We start from the raw sequence: 18,029 nt of genomic DNA, 5'->3' as shown, positions 1-18,029 counted from the left end.
GATCAACTAGGCAAGTGAAATATGGAGTATTCATTATTCAATGTATGTAATACCAGAGGGAAGGTAGGGATTTAGGGATTCACTTCAACATCTTTGAGCTGAAAAGTAATTTCAAGCAGTTTTGCATAATCCCAGTTTCAAAGAGTCCTACTGAAGTTCACCATTCAATTCCTGCTAACTGTCAACTGGGCCTACTTACTGCTCTTGCTAAAACTATCCTTGTATTGATTCTCTTTAGAACTACTATTAGAAAAATGAACAATTCTTATTGAAATAGAACTTAAAAAAATCGTATTGAAATATTTTGTTAAAATCAAAAAAAATTCTATCGCCCCTGAAGGGGTTTTGGAACTAAGGAATACAAATAATTATATTTTATATAATTATATATATATACACACACATATATATAAATTACGTAAGTCTAGGATAGAATTTCTTCTCAAGGGATGCATAAAAAATGAATATTTTAAGGAACACACAACACACTAAGCTGAATTCAGCAAAAGAACATTTAAATATTGTACCATGCATACTTGTACTCTCAAATGTACAGCTACTGTTCTCATTCCCTGTTCCTGATTTCAGCTATATACATGAGAAAGAACAACATGAATTAAGTAAAAAGTGAACTAAAGCCTTATCCATCACACTGAAAATAAATCATTTTAAATAAAAAGGTTTTCTAAACTCTTCCACTTTGCTGTCTCTTGCACAATTGATGTCATAGAATCATAAAATTGCTCAGGTTGGAAAAGACCCTAAAGATCATCAAGTCTAACCACAGCCTAACCATACTACTGCAATCTAAACTACACTAGTTTGTGGTGTCTGATGACCCAGTGAGATAAGGGAGGCAAAACAGTAACTTCATATCTCAATACAATTGCTAAATGAATTTAACAGAAATCCATGGTTTACAGACTGCCTAGAAATCTCAATTAACCCAGGACTCTAAGCAGAAAAGAGCAAAAGAATTGAAGGGGTTTTGGGACAAGTGCTATCTTTATGCTTTCCTAAGTACCCATTTACAGCTACTGCTGTGATTTCTGGGCAGAATGAGTGTATGTTTTTATGCTTCAGAATTTAGAACTAAACTAAATACAGATGTAGGCCATAAGTTATGAAGATACCAGACAACTTTGGGTACTTGGACATATTTTAATAACATAAGAAGTGTTAAATAAAAAGAGGGATTTCTCCTAGTATTCACTACGGTAACTTCTCAGAACAAGTACGTTACCACTGGACATATAATATTGAAGAGAAAGACAGATTAGAGGTGTAACTTAAAATTTGAACTTAAGAGCCCTTAGTAATGAATTCGAGGGAGTTAAATGTGTAAGAGATTTCAGGCAAGACAGACAACAATTCCATAAAGAATTCCATAAGGTCTAACAACTTCTTGTCCTGGATGACAGTCGAGGAACTTTCATTTTACTTCAAAAATTCATGTGGACTGTTAATGAGCACATGATGTTGTACTTCCTCTACTTGTAGTTCATCCTTTTTCCATTATTTAATTCTTCAATATCATTCAGTATCATTCACTGCGGTTACACTTCATCCTGTACACAGATCTGCAATATTTTTAAATGCAACTCAAATACATCTCTCTTGATACGTGCAACCCAAATATAATTCTTTTTGAAGCATTAGATATGAGGCATTCTTCAACATTATTTAGACCCTTGACTGAAACACAAAATATTCCGGACTTGTATCAAATGACGTTGAGGTTGAACCATTTGTTCTAAAATAGTTAAACCAGTCAAACAACAATTTCTACGTACAGAGACTACTGCAACAGCTATTTGATTTTATGTGTAAAAGAAAATGATTGATGCTTTTCATTTAGTATGAAACATCTGCACTTCTGACTTTACTATCCAGAAAGCATGAGGATGAGAAGTAGCTGTTTAAAACAATCATTTCATTTATTTTGAGAAATGGTTTCAACTTTGGAAATAATTGCTGATGTCACTACATTGTTAGAAAATTACTAGCAAAGCACTGAAATAAAAATGTATGAAGACTCAGAAAATTTTCAAAGAATTATGAAAAAGAAATAAAAAATAAAAACTGTTCATACATATCAGCAATTAAGACTAAACAATCCTAAGAAAATTTTCCAGTCACTGACACACTACAGTAGCTACCTAACATATCAAAAAATGTTGAAAAAGGGAGCTTTGAAGTATTAAGAGAAAAACAATCACTTTATCCCTTCCTCTCCTTTTCCCCGTTTTATTGGGGAGGGAAAAAAAAAAAACAAAAAAAAAAACAGGAGAACCTGAATTATTCTTTTGCCATATTTTTTTTTAAGTGGAAAGTAATACACTTAAAGTACAAAAGCTGTACTGGGACTCAGCAAAAGATTAAGCTCTACCTTGTTCTTAACACTCACATGTCAATCAAGAGAATATCGATAGTTTTTCTACAGTATTAATAAACGTATCATTCCTCTAAAAAGAAGTCAAATAAATGAATTTTCTATAGAGAATTTGACACAACATTTTCTAACAAAGCAACTTTTACCATAAATGCAGTAACAAGACTGATCATGAATGTGAACATACAAAAATAGACATCATGTTTATTTATTTTCTTTTGATTATGACTGCTGATGCCAGGTATTAAAAGTGCTGAATATTACAACACTCAAATACACCAGTGCCGGATGCATTCCTAACTGCTGGGTAGTACTGAATAACTTCTTTTAAGCAAGGTGCTCAATGTAGTGGATTAAGAAAAAAAAAAAAAAGAAAAAAAGAAAAACCTCTCCTGCCAAACACCATCGGTCAGCCGGGTTTCAGTCCCAGCACCTGTGGCTCTGCTGGATGACCTTCTCATTACAGGGAAACAAAGAAACAATCCCATTCATTCTAAGAGCTCTGGCACAGCTGGCCTCCAAATCACACTCAGGATAGTAAAGGCTGTTGGTTAGTTGTTGGTTTGTGTTGTTTTTTTTTTGTTTGTTTGTTTGTTTTAGTTTTTTTTTTGCCTACCATCTTCAGACTCACAATGATCACACTCATCCTATCTACTTGTTAACAGGATCCAGGATCCAGGATCTGAGTGTTAGCAGCACATCATATTCACAACAGTCAACTCATCTCCATGCTAATTGTGACTGAAAGCTGTCAAATACACCTGTCTAAAGAGAAGATGGTAAGAACCAAACTCCAGAACGGCTAAAATAATGCCGGAAACTTAGAAGAAGTGCTCTAAAAAAAAAAAAAAAAAAAAAAAAAAACTTTCTCTACAGTCACTTCCACTAAAAAGTATGTTTGTCTTTGTGCTACTAAACAAGATGTGTTCTCCTGAGTTTCATTCAAGATTTGCTGGAATTTACCTGCTTTGCAGGTTGGACTGAGCAGGGTGAAGCAATCGCTCAGAAAACAGACATCAAACAATGAAAACTTGTGTAAAGTAAGCCCAGTTCAAACTTTCAAAGGCTACACTGGTCTATAATAAGTAGTATTTCATGGCATCACCATTCCAAGACAGACATTATGTTTGCCATTCTTGGCAATGAAAAAGATGTTAAAACAGTATTAGCATCATTCTGATACTAATTCCCACAAGATTGATGGAATAAATTACAAATGCAGTTTATTAAGATTAATTTACTCTAAAGTTCTTCTCTTGCACAGAAGAAAAAAAGACTCCTATAAAGTCATTGAACTACTTATTCTACAAAAAAAATGGATATGTTTGTTGGCAGTGTTTTATGAACCTGAAAGGTAACTGGGCCCATAAAACTCCTTGACACTTGTTTCTGAACTTCACAAATTCAGTGTGTACTTGACATGTCAAAATAAACTACTTTGTTTTTGCCTCACAAAAATTTCCTACGATTTATTCACTTCTCTTTAAAATAATTAATTTACTTGATACAATGTCTGTCATCAAATGCAAAATAACAGTTGCATTATACCTGTCCTGCAAGACAAACAAACAAAATCCAACATATCACAACCGCTCTTTATCAGTGTCATCAAAAACATATATAGGAAATGCATTTACATTTAGAAGCCTATTGTTACTATAAAATCAATATTGTTCATGGAAAATTGAATTCATCCTGCTTAACTGTCCCCCTTTTTGTACAGAAACAAGTTGAGCAATGGAAGGAAAAAAAAGATCTGTTATAAAACAAGGCTTCTGCTGTGTGTGTGTGCTTGTTCTAAACGCAGTCAGAATCACTGTGTAAAATGGCATTCTGGGAAAAAATATCCTGTAGTTGTAGATACTAACATGAAAATGTTTTCATATTTCATCATATTGAACAGAAAACCAAAGCACATTTTAAGAGTGATCTTTCAATCCCACCTTTAGCAATCCAGCTTTTTTTTTTTTTTTCCAAAACAAAAGTATATTTAGTTAGGTAAATTTTGAGAGATATTTTGATGTTGTGCTTGCATGGATTTCACTTGTGGAAGCTATTCTTCCTTTGTTAGCTTCACTGGCTCAGACACTGATGCAAATCTCTGATGCGTTGTTTCATCATTAGTCATTTTAAATCAAAGTTCAAGGGAAAAAACAAACACTTTTCACCATTAATTCTCTTTCATTATCTGCAATTGATTTAAAAGGAGTCTTTTAAATAGTTCATACAATAAATCATTCCTCATCTTGTGTATTTATACCTGTTCAAAATGCTTGTTTTCAGGAAAAGAAGCGTTGTGGTAATTTTCTCAAAGTAATATCAACTGATAGACTACGCAATTTGTAAATATATCAAGCAACACCTTTTTATTTCTTCCCAATGATAGTCCCAGTAACACTTACTGTCAATTTGAAAGAAAGTAAATTCTCTTTCATTGCCACAATGGCATTTTAGAGAGCTGAAAGTTGTAATCTCTTGGTTATCCACTAAAAGTAGATAAACCTCCAGGCTGAGATTCCAGCAGTGTCAGTATGCATACCTGTAGCAACTGGATTAATTAGCCAAACACACAAAAAGAAAAAAATTTGTTCTTCCAGACTCACATACAGTACTGTTGGGAACTAAGATTTTCATTATTTTCAATAGCTTTAATTCCTTCCTCCACTAAGAAAGTTCTCATATCATGCAAGTATGGAATTGGAAGTTCTATCTTTCAATAAGTACAGGTTCCTCACAAGCAGTAATGTTTCAAACCCAGGTGCCTCTGCAAAAGGCACTAGAGAGACAAAGCTGGACACACAAACCACTAACTCAAAGCAATCTCTGAACTCAACTTTTAGCTTTCTTTATATGATTTGCAACCATAGATGTATCTAATGTCCTAAAAAAAAAAAAAAAAAAAAAAAAAATCAATAAAGCTCTTTACCTTATAGGACTGGAAAGAACTGATGTAATCAAGATTTAAAACGTTCTCATATGATGTTGCAGGAAAGGGTCAAAGAAAAAATTACATTTATTTACTGACCAAAATATTCCTAAATAAAAGAAAATTACTCCTCTCAAAGATTCCAGACAAGATATAAGTAAACCAATATGATAACTTAATTTGAAATTAAGCTAAACTAAAACTCATGTTCCAGAGTATCATGTGGCTTAATTGTATCTGCATCTGTGTTTATACATCAAAAGATCCTAAGATGAAGGTAAGAGGATAAAGCAATGAACACACAAACAAGTGTAAGTTTGAAGTTCCATGCTTTCATTTCTTAAGGACAGGTTTTTCTCCAGTGGTTGTCTGTCATATAGCTGTTCGTGACATGAAAAGCTCTCTGTTGACTTTTAAAGAAACATTATAAAACTCAGCAAATTAATATCTAAGTTCCAGTTCTTTTCAACCTGCTAATAGCCAAGATTAACAATTTTTATTTCCTCTCTCTTCTTTGTTTAAACACAATTCTTCCTTCTGAGGCTTCCACATTTCCTTCCCTTAAAAAAAAAAAAAATCTTGTGATTATCTCTCCTCTTCAAGAAAATAAACTGGCAAATTTAGAGATCTGGGAAGTAAAGTCACATTTTGGAAAGTTAAGTTCAACTACAATGCTACATCCTAAGAATAAATATATGCATTTGTACAAATACACAGAGCCTTCAAGATGACTTCAGTAAAACAGAAAGCAAAATAAGAACATAAGGTATGATGAAAGCAAACTTTAGAAACACTGCTGTTAGACTTTACAGAAGAGGCCTGAAATTTTCATTCCATGTTTTATGTGACCCACCAAAAACTACCTCTTCCAGATCTCTCTCAAACAAAAACCATGGTTTATGTTTTATATTCCTGCTACAGCTGGAAAAATGTATAACATCTAAACAAAGCATAGACTATCTTTTGTTACACAAAGCAAACATCAGATGAATAATACTAAAATGTATTTAAAATTTAGATGTTCCAATCAGGACAAATAACACAACCACCATGTAACACGGTTCTCCAGCATTTTGGTCATGGAAGAATGACATGATAGAATATTGCCTCAGGCATGCAGGTCTACTGTACCTCCATAAAATGCAATATTACTTTTACTGCCTCAGAAATGTTCTACCTCTCTTCCTGTCGATGAGAAAATGGAAACTACAACTGTTTGCTTAAATCCTCTGCATTGAAAGCGGAAGCATGTTTTTCCTCAGCAGCTCACTTCCATTATTCCAAAATTCTTTACACTCAATTTAGAATCACAGAGGAAAAAACAGTAGAAACCACTGTTGAATGCGCATTATTCAGACTGGTCTTTCAGTAAGCTCTAATAATGTACATACATGCAAAATGATCAGAGTTTATAATTGGGCTCAGGGAATATGTGGAAAAAAAACAATCAAGTGCAATTCTCAAACCTCTGCAGGGCTAGCAGTTAGGAAGAAAAGCCTGTACACATAAATCAAGTTAATTTGTTTGAGAAGTCACTAGTAAGCCAACGTGATTCACATAGCTGTACTTGTCAGACTTAGTAATAGACAAAGCACTTCAAAAGGCAGCAAGACGAATAGTAAGGCCAATTCACCTGACCTTAGTTAAGAAAAATAAAGAAAACTGAAAAATGTGGAAAACTTATTACTGAGACTCTGCACCAACACGGAGCACTAAATTTTAAAAGAAGCACTCAGGAAGGAAATGGGCATCAGTTGTGACAAGCAGCAAAAAGAAAGACTGTGAAATGTACAAAGAATGAACTCTATTAAAGTAATGTATGAAGTATTTGTTTGATTTTACAGATTTGGTCTGTGATAGAGATAAAAAAAAAAAACTATAGAAATTTCAAGGGCTTAGCACAAATAATGAGGAAAGTAGTTGCTTCATTTTGTTTTGCATCTTGTACTAAGACCTCAAGAGGGAAAGAATTTTCACACTGCAAAATTGAGGAAGCACATCCCTTTCCTCTATATAGAGATAAATTATCTGAGAAAACATTAAGCAATGATTCTTAGTGTAACATATGCTCAATAAGATATCAGTCTCATAAAGTCAGTTAATATTTGTGCCAAAGAATATACTGCCTTACCTATATTCCTGTCAAATGTCAAAATGGAAGCAGATAAGGATTAAGCTGTTTCACAGAAATTGCTTTTGAAATGCCACCAACTAAGTATTATAAATTGTTTTCAAACTAATTCCTTGGAATTGTATCAGAAATACCTTAAATCCATTTATTGTAATTACAAGTGGCAGCTCATGCAACTTGTTATCATCCTGAGAGTTTGCGGCAGCACTTTAAGAAACTCTACAAAACATAGCAAAGATGCCATATAACATCTTCAAATGTTAAAAAGTCTCTTCAGTAAGGCATTCTCAGTAAGTTTATATTAAAAATAATGACATCTGTAGAGAGGATTAAGGTAGGGTTCTCTAGCTATACTGAAAGCAAACCTAGTTTTGCTCAGCTGCTAAGACAAAAAGCGTCCATGAACAACCCAAAGTGAAGATACATACCATGGAAACATGCAAAAAGTAGGAATGTATTCCTTGAATGGTCATATATGGATAAAAGAATGAAGTACAGGGGAAAAAAAAAAAAAAAGGCCCTTAAGGGAAAAAGGACTGTAAAAGTGACATTGGCATTGAAGAACACAGAATCGGGGAAACTATTTTAGCACAAGCAATACTCTAACAAACATAATGTACATTTTTTTTTTCAAAAATAGATTCTTATTTTCCCAGTAGGGGAGTAAGATGGAGCAGGAGTTGAAGGGGTAGAACTTCAAGGTTCTGTGTATCCCATATCTGCTCTGATGTTCAAGGTGAATAGAATATATAATAGAACATAGAGTAGAATAAATAAGCTCTTTTGGAAGGGTCCCTCAAAGATCAGCTAGTTCAACTGCCTGATTACTTCGTGACTAACCAAGAGTTGTTCTTCTTCCCTGCAGCATCCTGTATTTGTATACAAATTATTAATCTCTAAACTCTTTCCTTAGCTAATTCACTAGCAGGTTATTTAAATGACTTAATCACACTAAAATTCTGCATAGTGCAGAAACGTTTAAAAATGTTTTTTACAGAGCACACCTAAAAATGAGGAAAGCACAACAGTGAAGTTAATCAACTCTGATACCCTGATCTAAAACTCACCTAGTTTCCAGCTTTGGTGGAAAAGACAGCATTTTTAGAGTGTCTACAATGTGAAAATACTGGCAATGAAACAGGAGCATTTACAGTAAGACAAAACACATTGCAAAAAAATGTTCACGATACAAGCTGTTTGCAAAGATGTCTTCAGAAGATCCCAGTAGTGTATGCCAACTACATCTCAATTTACACATATTTTTTGCTTCAATAACTCAGTATCTTGACCTACACTCTTAATGAATCTTTACCACAAACCTATTTCTCCGCACTTTTTCTTCCTTGCAGAAATATTGAGCTGATTACTTAAAATTAAGCACTTAAACATTAAGCATGGACCTTGAAAATAACATGAGCAATAGGATTCCTCTGATAACACATATGTTTAACTTAGTGCATGTTGTCTAAGCTGCATTTTGGTCCACAAAACTAAACATAATGCAGTTTGAGGCAGACTGTGCTACAGAAAAGTATCTAAAGCAGGTTGCATGTCTTGCACAGTAAATTATCTCAATTTTTATTGACTTTAAAAGGAGATAATGATAAATGCAAGTGACTGTACTGCAGAAATCTTCATTAAAGAAAGCTCAATCTTATTCAAAAAGCTAAAAATGTGCTTGTCATATCTTTTAATCTAAACAGAACATAAATATTTGTTCTTTTCCTAGTTGGAGCTGATAACCTAACAGGAAAGCTGTGGGAGATGCAAAGGTCTCGTTGTTAACTCACAACAGAAAACATCCACCAAGATTATTTTTGGTATCTTAAAAGGATCTGAGTATTAAGATATATAAATATCTGCTAGGTCTAATGTTTTACAGAAAATGATTTCAGGGAAACTACCACCTTTAAGTTACATTCAACAAGACCAATTGCTAAAGCCTCCTGCTTTTATTTTAAAAATTGAAGGGGTTTTTCTGTTTGTTTTTTTTATAGTGCATACACATTCATAAATGCTCATACAGCGTATGGGAACTGTTGAGTCACAGCCTAAACCACTAATTGATCACCTGAGGCAAGGACTGAGTCAGCCCTGAGGGCACAGCTGAAGGCAATTCAGCTGTGTGACTGGAAGGGGTGGAGTCTGACTGCACCCCTCCTAGACCCCATTTAAGGGCTGACGGCCACCGGGGAAGGATCTCTTTCTGGAGATCCTTTCACTCTGTAGAGTGTTTCATGAGACGCTAGATCTTTGGATAGAGGTGAGCGTTCCTGCCCTGTTTCTTCTCCCACGTTCTCCACAATAACGTTTCCAGCTGTAGCACCAACTGTAACATACACTTACTCATCTTGAGACGAGTCTCAAGGTGAATGTTCAATAATGTACAGCTGATAGAGTGTACTGAAAAAGTCCTGGAACAGCTCTCTGATATTTTTCACTAAAGTCATTTTCAAGATTAATTCAGATTACTGTATTAGCTCTATTCAGAAAACAATTTTATATTTTTAATCATTGAAAACTATATCCAGAAGAGAAAATGGTGTTCTCTCTCAGTAATACCAGAGAGCGCCATCAGTGACACACAACTTTTCACAATATCAGATACACTCATATTTTAGTTAGTCTGAAGAAAGATAAGAAGCATCAGACATTGCTGGTCCCACATCATTTCTGTATTTCTGTCAGCAAATGAACCATTTAAAGAAAAGTGCAGAAGCATAGCTTAGGCTCATTTCTACCATTTGGCTACGCTGTTCCACCAAGCTGCAGTGGTATACTTCAATTTAAAAATTAAATATTCCACAAAGAGGGGTACAGACATCTGAGAGTATTAAAAGCAGCACAGGCATTTGGCATTAACAGTATGTCATTTTGTCAGAGTATCATCTCTTAGAATCCATTTGACAATATCACAGTCTTTGGACAATCAGGATCAAAAAAAAGTCCTAAGACCAAAGGTAAAAGCCATCATAAATTACACTGGTTAAAAAGAACACTTCCTTTTACTTTTTGATAGGTAGAATTCGGAAATTTTTTGTTGTTGTTGTTTTCCCCATACCTAGTAATTTATTTTTTCTGTAAGAATTAAGGACCTTTCTCTCCTTTGTTAGCTAATAGAACCAGGAAGTTCTACCCCTGTGCTTGAGTACAACTGGTCACTATGATTCTACGTTGTAATGGAAGAAAATCAGGAATCAGTTTAACCAACAGAACTTGTAACTTAAATTGTCACCAGTCGCTTTGGCATTCTGCTCTGGGCTTTTGCTCAGTCTTTGCTACACAAAATAATAGAACATATCTGTTAACAGCACTCTGGAATTAAACTCCATACAAAGCGAACAGCCTAAAGACAATGATAGTCACTATTCTGAACCATCAAAACACTAAAGTTAACAAGGGGGTTATGTCTCAAATTGCCTGTTCCAGTCACAAAGACAGAAGGAAGCTTTATTTTGCCAGATACGTTATCCTGAAAGCACCGTAGAATTCCACCGTTACCACATTCTCTTCTTGGAAGAGCAGGAGTTGCCATTGTTGGAGAGCAAGGAGTGAATGGCCTGAAGTTTTATCGGGGAAGATTCAGGCAGGATATTAGGAAAAATTTCTTTACTGATGTCCTGGGCTACAGGCTAACAAGTAACAAGCTCACTCTCACTCAGAAAATACCCTATTACATTCCTCACCCCAGAATTAGACAAGATACTTGGTTGTTGCCTGAGGGCAAAGAAGTGTTTGAAGAAAGGTGACAAAAAAAAGTCTATCCAAAGCCTGAAACAGGACATGTCATAAAGACTTCAGGAAATTAGTAGATCATATGAATGCAAAATTATACAGTTACGTTTGCAATTGCTATGCTTTAGCCAGTCTACACTTTTAAAAATATGCACAATGTCTTTGAAATAAATGTCTACAGCATAAATATCGAAAAATAAATATATTTCAGATAGTTCATGCATTTCCAAATAGTAAAATCTTCTGTTGTGACAATTTGCAGGGCTAACATGAAAGCATATCACTGGCTTCCCAAAAATTAACATAAAAGAACATCTCTGAAGAGATGACTTCCCAAAAATTCCACAGTATGTATTTTTGCCATTTGTGTGTGCAAATAACTATAACTTCCCTTTAAACAGCCCCAAAATAACTAAGTTCCCATTTCAACAGCAGAACAGCACATCTGGTCAAATATGAGCCTAAGCATGAAAACACTCTTTTCTGAGTTTTGCAACAAATAATAAAATCAGAAAGATTACAGTTAACCAACACTATGTAGATTTGTGCTTGCTTTTCACACTATTGTCCACAGTTCAGTACCCAAAAGCATTTTTGTGTTAATGACAACGTTCAAGGCACCTATAATGAGAATGTATTTAGCATGTCAGATGCAAGTCTAGTTGGTTCAAATAATGGTTTTATGGCTAGAACGTACACTGAGCAAGCAGAAAATCTAAAATAAACTCCAAGGGCTGCTCTGAAAGTAATGTCTCTTAGTTTATATTGCTGGCCCTCAACATCAGAGGCGGATGTTGGTGGTACGGCAGTAGAGGTCAGAGCAAAGGGGCTCTACTGCACACTCCCAATACTGTTTTCACAGTATATGCTATAAGATCTTGGTCTCTCTCCTGCAACCCTGCTGAAGGACGTGGAGAATCCTAAGCCATATATTTAATTGAAAATATCCATCCTTTCTAGCGTCTCCATCCTTCTCTGCTTTTCACTGTATCTATCACTTGAGCTATACTTGCATGGAAGCAGTAGCTTTCATTATTTGAGGATGCATTTGAGAACTGTAAACCGTGAATACTCATCCTTAAAGGTTGAATTCAACATTAAAAGCAATAAGAAACCATTTATTATGTTGACACCCTGAGTTCTACATAAAGATCATCTGGACAAATTACAAGAGAACTGGCCAGATAATCCCCTTGTCAATTCAGTATTCACACTGACAAACAGCAGAGTGTTGTAGAGGCCACTAAATTTAAAGTGCTGGTTTTAATTTTATTTATTTCTTAAATAACCTTCCTAAAAAGGTGTAGCAGGGATATTACACAACAAAACAACTTTAATATCTTGGCTTTATGTAATGCAATAAAAGATTATGGGATGTAGAAGTAAACTAAAAGAAGTCTGAATTATAACTGTTGCTTTATATGTCACATTAATTCTGCGCAGAGTTTTGGAAAAATACAAGCACAGTAATTCTTGCAGAAAACCTAATAAAACTACAGACCAGTTGTAAAGATTTATTATTTTTTTCCATTTGTAAAAAACAGAGAAAGTGGTATGTATGACATAAGATCAGCCATGGGAGCTGCAGTCCTTCATTCAGAGGAGACTGGTTTATGTAAAACGTAAATAAGTTGTGAGACTTATCATTCAACAACTGTTCAGTAGCCTACAGATGATGATGCGGTAGTGCCTGTTTGAGAAATGTCCAGCTGACAGTCATTGCTAGTGTTCATCTCTGCAGCAGTCTCAAACAGCGTAAGGAAACTATAAGACCTGAAGAGTATAGTAACCTTTGCTTTCTAGAATACATAATTACAGAACAGGACAGTTTAAAGGTATTTCTCAAGCGAGCAGTGTCCAACAATATGTAACATCAGAATTTCAGATTAAGATGAGATCAATGTAATATTTTTTTATAAGAATTATCTGCATTTTTCACAGTACAAAGCCAAGCCTTTCAAATGCATTTTTATTTGTGCTAAGGGCCTACCTTTCATGAAATAACTTGCACTTACAAAGCAGAATTGTTGAGTTAGAGGAAATATTTTGTATTTTGATAATAAAATGAAAATAAATAAATCAAAAGTTCATCACCAGAGCTTCGTATTGCTCTCTTCCAAGCACAGTGTTTAAAACATGAAAGTGAACTTTCCAAGTACTTGTGTTTGATATAGCCTTTCAAAATAGATAAATACGTAATAAGCTGCTTGCTTGTCCTTAGAAGTATTAATAGAACAGCAAAATATCACAGGGGTGCAGTGTTCTATTCCTTATACTTACAAAACAGTGTAAAATATGGAAAATCAAAAGCTCCCAATAGCCACAACTTCACTAATGCTGAATCATTTGTTGTTTAAAAGTCATTATTTACATATAAAAAGCACCTCCTTATTTACAGCCAAACCAAATGAAAAAAAAAATGCACTAGGAAAAAGAAAACATGCTGACTCTAAAACACATCACTTGGATTCTTCATGTAGTTAGTTTAGAGCTATGATAACACAGAAAATTCACTTGGTTTACTGACCTTCACATGTCAAAAAAAAAAAGTCCAGTTATAAAAGGAGGAAAATAAAAAAAATTCAGTGCACCTTCACAACATTAAAACAGTAAGTTAAGGAATTCATTGTAGGTACTACTGTGTGGTTTCCTACTGCTCATTAATTATATAGGGCACGCATCTGAGATCCAAAAAATGCAACACTTCCTGAAACTCTGAATTACAGTTCCCTCTTCTACCGGGACAGCATTTCTGGACTGTTTCTACATTTAATGATGCTTCTGATGAGTGAACAAACTCCTTGGTAGACACTCAAGTGAACTTTCTTTATTAACAGCCTAATTTACTACTTTAATCTACTCCACAGCCTTCTTCATTGGAGAATGTACCGACTGTCTAGGGAGAGAATATTACATTATATTTATCACTATAGCAACTAACCTAATTGATCTGATGCAGGTTTCTCTTCCACCATAGGATGGAGCCACTATCCCTATGTATAATCTAAACATTTAAGAAATAAAAAGTTATCTGCTCATCATTTTACAATGACAAAAAACATAACTGGACTTTGGAAACTGAAGTATAAATTAAATCTAATGGCTTGTACACATACATTCAGAACAGGCTTCATAGTATCTGTTCAGCTGTCAGCTGGGACTCAAAGTATAGTATTTACTAGTTGCTTTCAGTAAACAGGAACAACCATGGAACAATAAATACATTCCCAGAAACAGAGACACATAAAGTAATCAGGAGAAAGGAAAGAAATATTCACATGACTAATTCAGGAATAAGCTTCACCAGAGTAGTATATTAAAAATTAAAATAAGCATGGTAGCTCAGAAGTTTTACATTTTTCCTTTTCCACAGCACTATAAACAAAAGTTCTGAATTTTTTTTTTTTTTTTTTTAGCTGCAGAATTTGATGCAAATGATACAGTGGGAGAAGAACAAATACGAGGTTCTTGCAGTAAAAATGAACAATATATTCACATGTATTTTTTTTTTTTTCTCCACAGAATCCTGCTTCATATAAGAGATATAAGTAACCATACAGCAATTTAGCTGAATATGAGGTTTGTAGAGAAATACAGAACTCTTTACATGGTCAAGTTCTTTCCCATTTACATTTTAAAAAAATGCAAGACTCTTTCTCTTAAAAAGCAAACTAGTCATTATCCTCCCCACCACAATTATGCTTCTCCTCAAAGAAAAAAAAAAAAAAATTAAATAAGTCAGCACAGAAGGAAAACAAAAATGAATAAATTCTAGGTTATCTTGAAAAGAATTCATACATTTTGCAGTACTTTACCTTGAAATAGCTGCATTTTTTCCTTGATTTTTAGATATCTTCAGACTTTACACATGGAAAAAACATTTTTGCAATTTTGCAAATACTACAGCTAGATGAAGTGTACATGGTGCTTCATTAACATTTGGAATTGTGGTTGTCAAATGAGTGAAACATTGCATAAATGGTGGAGTGTTTTGACACTGCATATTTTAGGCTGCATAGTGTTCTCCAGCATTATATGGCATGAAGAGAGCACTACATGTCTGAGAAAAACCACTGACACTGAGTGAGAGAAGTAATTAGGAACTGGTCATTTAAACACATCAGAAATTGTCTTCCTATTAGCTAACATTTACATGTATCAGTAAATAATGCCAATAATAATAAAGAAGATGTAACAACTCAAGTGAAAGGCTTTACTCCTTAAAAAGAGAGCAATGTCAAACCTCTCACTGTTGAGCAAAAATATCTTTAAGGACTTCACAATTAACGCTTTCTGAGGTTATGCTCATAGACAATAAACTCACAGAAGAATTTATGTCATTTCATAAAAAGCCTAGGATCCTCCAGAGATTTCTAAAACAAACTTACTAAATTCCTTAATAATTCCCTTTACATTTGAACTATTCTCAAACATGCTCTTACTGATGCAATTCTCTCTTGGTATGTATATAAATTCTTGTAAATCTTAAGTGTTGCCGAGTATACCCTACATATTAGTACACTGAATATGAAAATACAGATCTATGTACAAAATGAAATTATTTAGAAGAGTGGCCTGTTTGATATGATTTTTAATGAGAAGTGCAAAGCAAAGTGTGTTAAATTATAAGTCATTACAAAATATGCTAGTCTTTTTTGGAATAAGCTTCTTCTCGCTGTTGTCAGCACAGCATCCCCGTAATGTGTAGAGAAATGAATTAAAGGTTTTCTTTGCCAACTCAAATCTTTTTTCAGAAAAAGAAAAAAAAAAAAAAACATAAGAACAGGAGAATGTGCTATATTTTGAAAGAAATGGAGCAGATTGAAGAAATGCAGCAGACACGTTCCTGAAAACCAGAATCCATTTCCTATTCATCATAACCTCCACCTATTATAGCCCAGCACGACAAGCCCAGAGCAAAGTCTTCATATTACAGCTAAGGAAAAGAATACACAATATGGGTATATTACAGGTCATGCTCATCTTGGAAAATACAGAGTGGATTCTGGCAAAGTTGTGCAGGCCCCTCCTGATAAGTTACTGTTTTGTTTTTAATTACTGCATAGGAATTTTGCCTGCTTCTACTCCTCCAGTTGGAAAATTCCTAACCTGGTATGATGGTGAAGTGTGCATTCCCCAAAAGAATGGGCAGTAATAATATTTATATTGCGTAACTGCTTGTAAATTACACTTCCTGAGATCATAGAACTGGAACAAGAAAAAAATTCAGACCTTTAGAAGTACTGATATTCCAGCCACTTGATTATTAGAGATTTAACTCCAAATGAGTGTGATTAATGGACTATCTACCAAGCCTGAAAAGAATATGCAACACTCTACTGATGAACCTAAAACCAATAACAAGGGCTCACTAAACTGCTGAGGATGTTCTCTGGGAGTTTCCTGGCTTGTTCCAGTGCAATTTCACAGTCAGAGAACCACACATGATCCAAGAGACGTTAAGGCACCTGTCGCTTGACTAAGTATATGCTTCCTATAGGAATTAACATAACCAAAATTGCTCCCATTGATGAAACGTGGACTGAAGTAGTACAGCATGTACACAGAAGGAGCAGTGGGTAGCATCTGGTAACAGTGAACACTGGATCACTGTTACTACAATTGAAAAGTTAGCTCCTAAGATCCAATAAATGTTCATGCTTAGAGTAGATATGCCGTATCTTCAACCTAAGGACAGTTTGTGCTTCCAAGAAACAGCAGTATTAAAGTGTCGCTCTAGCTAGTTTACCAGGACAGGAATCGAAGTGTGAGGCTAACTACAGCACAGCACCCACGCCTGCCAGACTCAAACCTCAGCCTTCACCTGAAGTGTTACCTGAGGATTTACATTCAGGAAAAGCACCAGGACAAACATGTACTTACTGCAGTAAGCGATCAGGAGACTAGCCAGGATCATGATAGCCCAGAAAGTTGAGGACATGCTTGGCAAGGCATTGGCATCTTTCCTACTGCTTCTCCTGGGAGATGGAGCCATTGAAGCCACTTCCCCAGAAGGGGACAAAGTCAGACAGGTTCACCAGCTAGCTCTCCCCAGGACCGACGGCCTTTCTCCACACATAATCCCAAAGGCAAGCATGTTCCACAGCCACACGCTCCTCAGCAGCAGCACACTCCTGCGGCAGGACGCATCTTCCAGCCGGAAAGCCCAGGAGTCTCTAAGGCGTGCGGGACTTCGCTGCGGCAGCTGCAACCAGCTTTCCTCCTGCCGCTGTGCTGAGGTTCACAGCGTTGGTGTGTCCTATGGGAACTCGGGTGCCTGGCACGATGCCGAGCTTTGAAGATGTCCCACAAACGAGCTTACGTTGTTTTTTTTTTTTTTTTTTTTTTTTTTTCCCTTCTGCCCCTCTCCTTTCTTTTTCAACGGGCAGAAGTTGTCCCGCTCTCTCCTCGCTTTCCTACCCCTCCCCCAGGAGAGGGGATCTCCTCAGACACGGACCGGGGCCGAGGCGGTGCCAGCGGCGGGGCGGCCTCTTCCGCCCCCCGCCCGGCCAAGCGCCGCACTAGGGCGCCCGCCGCCTGACGGCGCAACGCCGCATGGCCGCCGCGGGGCCGGAGCACCGGGGAGCCCGCCGCTACCTGCCGCCCGATCAACGCTTCGTCGGACAGCGCCGCGGAAGGGAGAGAGCGATCCCGCGGATAAGACGGGGAGGCCAGCGGTTCCCGCCAGCGGCCAGGGATGGAGACAGAGGGGAAGGACGGTCCGGTCCGCCAGGCAAAGCGACGCCCCGCGGCGAGCCCAGCCTGCTCCCCTTCCTGGCCGGTCCCGCGGATTCGCGGCGAGCGGGACACTTCGCGCGGGGCAGTAGCGACAACGAGACGTTCTC

The 18,029-nt window shown here is 36.1% G+C and overlaps 1 protein-coding gene across 11 annotated transcripts in view; it reads right to left on the bottom strand.

Annotated features, from left to right (window-relative positions):
- TAFA5 (TAFA chemokine like family member 5) overlaps positions 1–17,531 on the bottom strand; it is a 448,086-nt gene extending 430,555 nt beyond the window's left edge. For 4 of the 11 annotated variants that reach the window (XR_016464567.1, XR_016464570.1, XR_016464573.1 and 1 more), the window contains exon 1: positions 17,068–17,529. Coding sequence is in view for 6 of the 11 variants with exons in the window: in XM_090136541.1 (XP_089992667.1) it covers positions 17,068–17,179 (112 nt within the window). In the remaining 5 variants the exon portion in view is untranslated. Of the gene's footprint in view, positions 1–17,067 lie in introns of all 11 variants that reach the window. The other 7 variants (XR_016464568.1, XR_016464572.1, XM_090136549.1 and 4 more) reach the window with 4 other exon arrangements.
- Positions 17,532–18,029: the final 498 nt, after the last annotated feature.

Source organism: Phasianus colchicus, chromosome 1, assembly GCF_987193195.1.
Source record: "Phasianus colchicus chromosome 1, bPhaCol1.hap1.1, whole genome shotgun sequence".
Lineage (NCBI taxonomy): Eukaryota > Metazoa > Chordata > Aves > Galliformes > Phasianidae > Phasianus > Phasianus colchicus.
The sequence above is the reverse complement of the archived record's forward strand: the minus strand, read 5'-3'. Positions and strand labels throughout refer to the sequence as shown.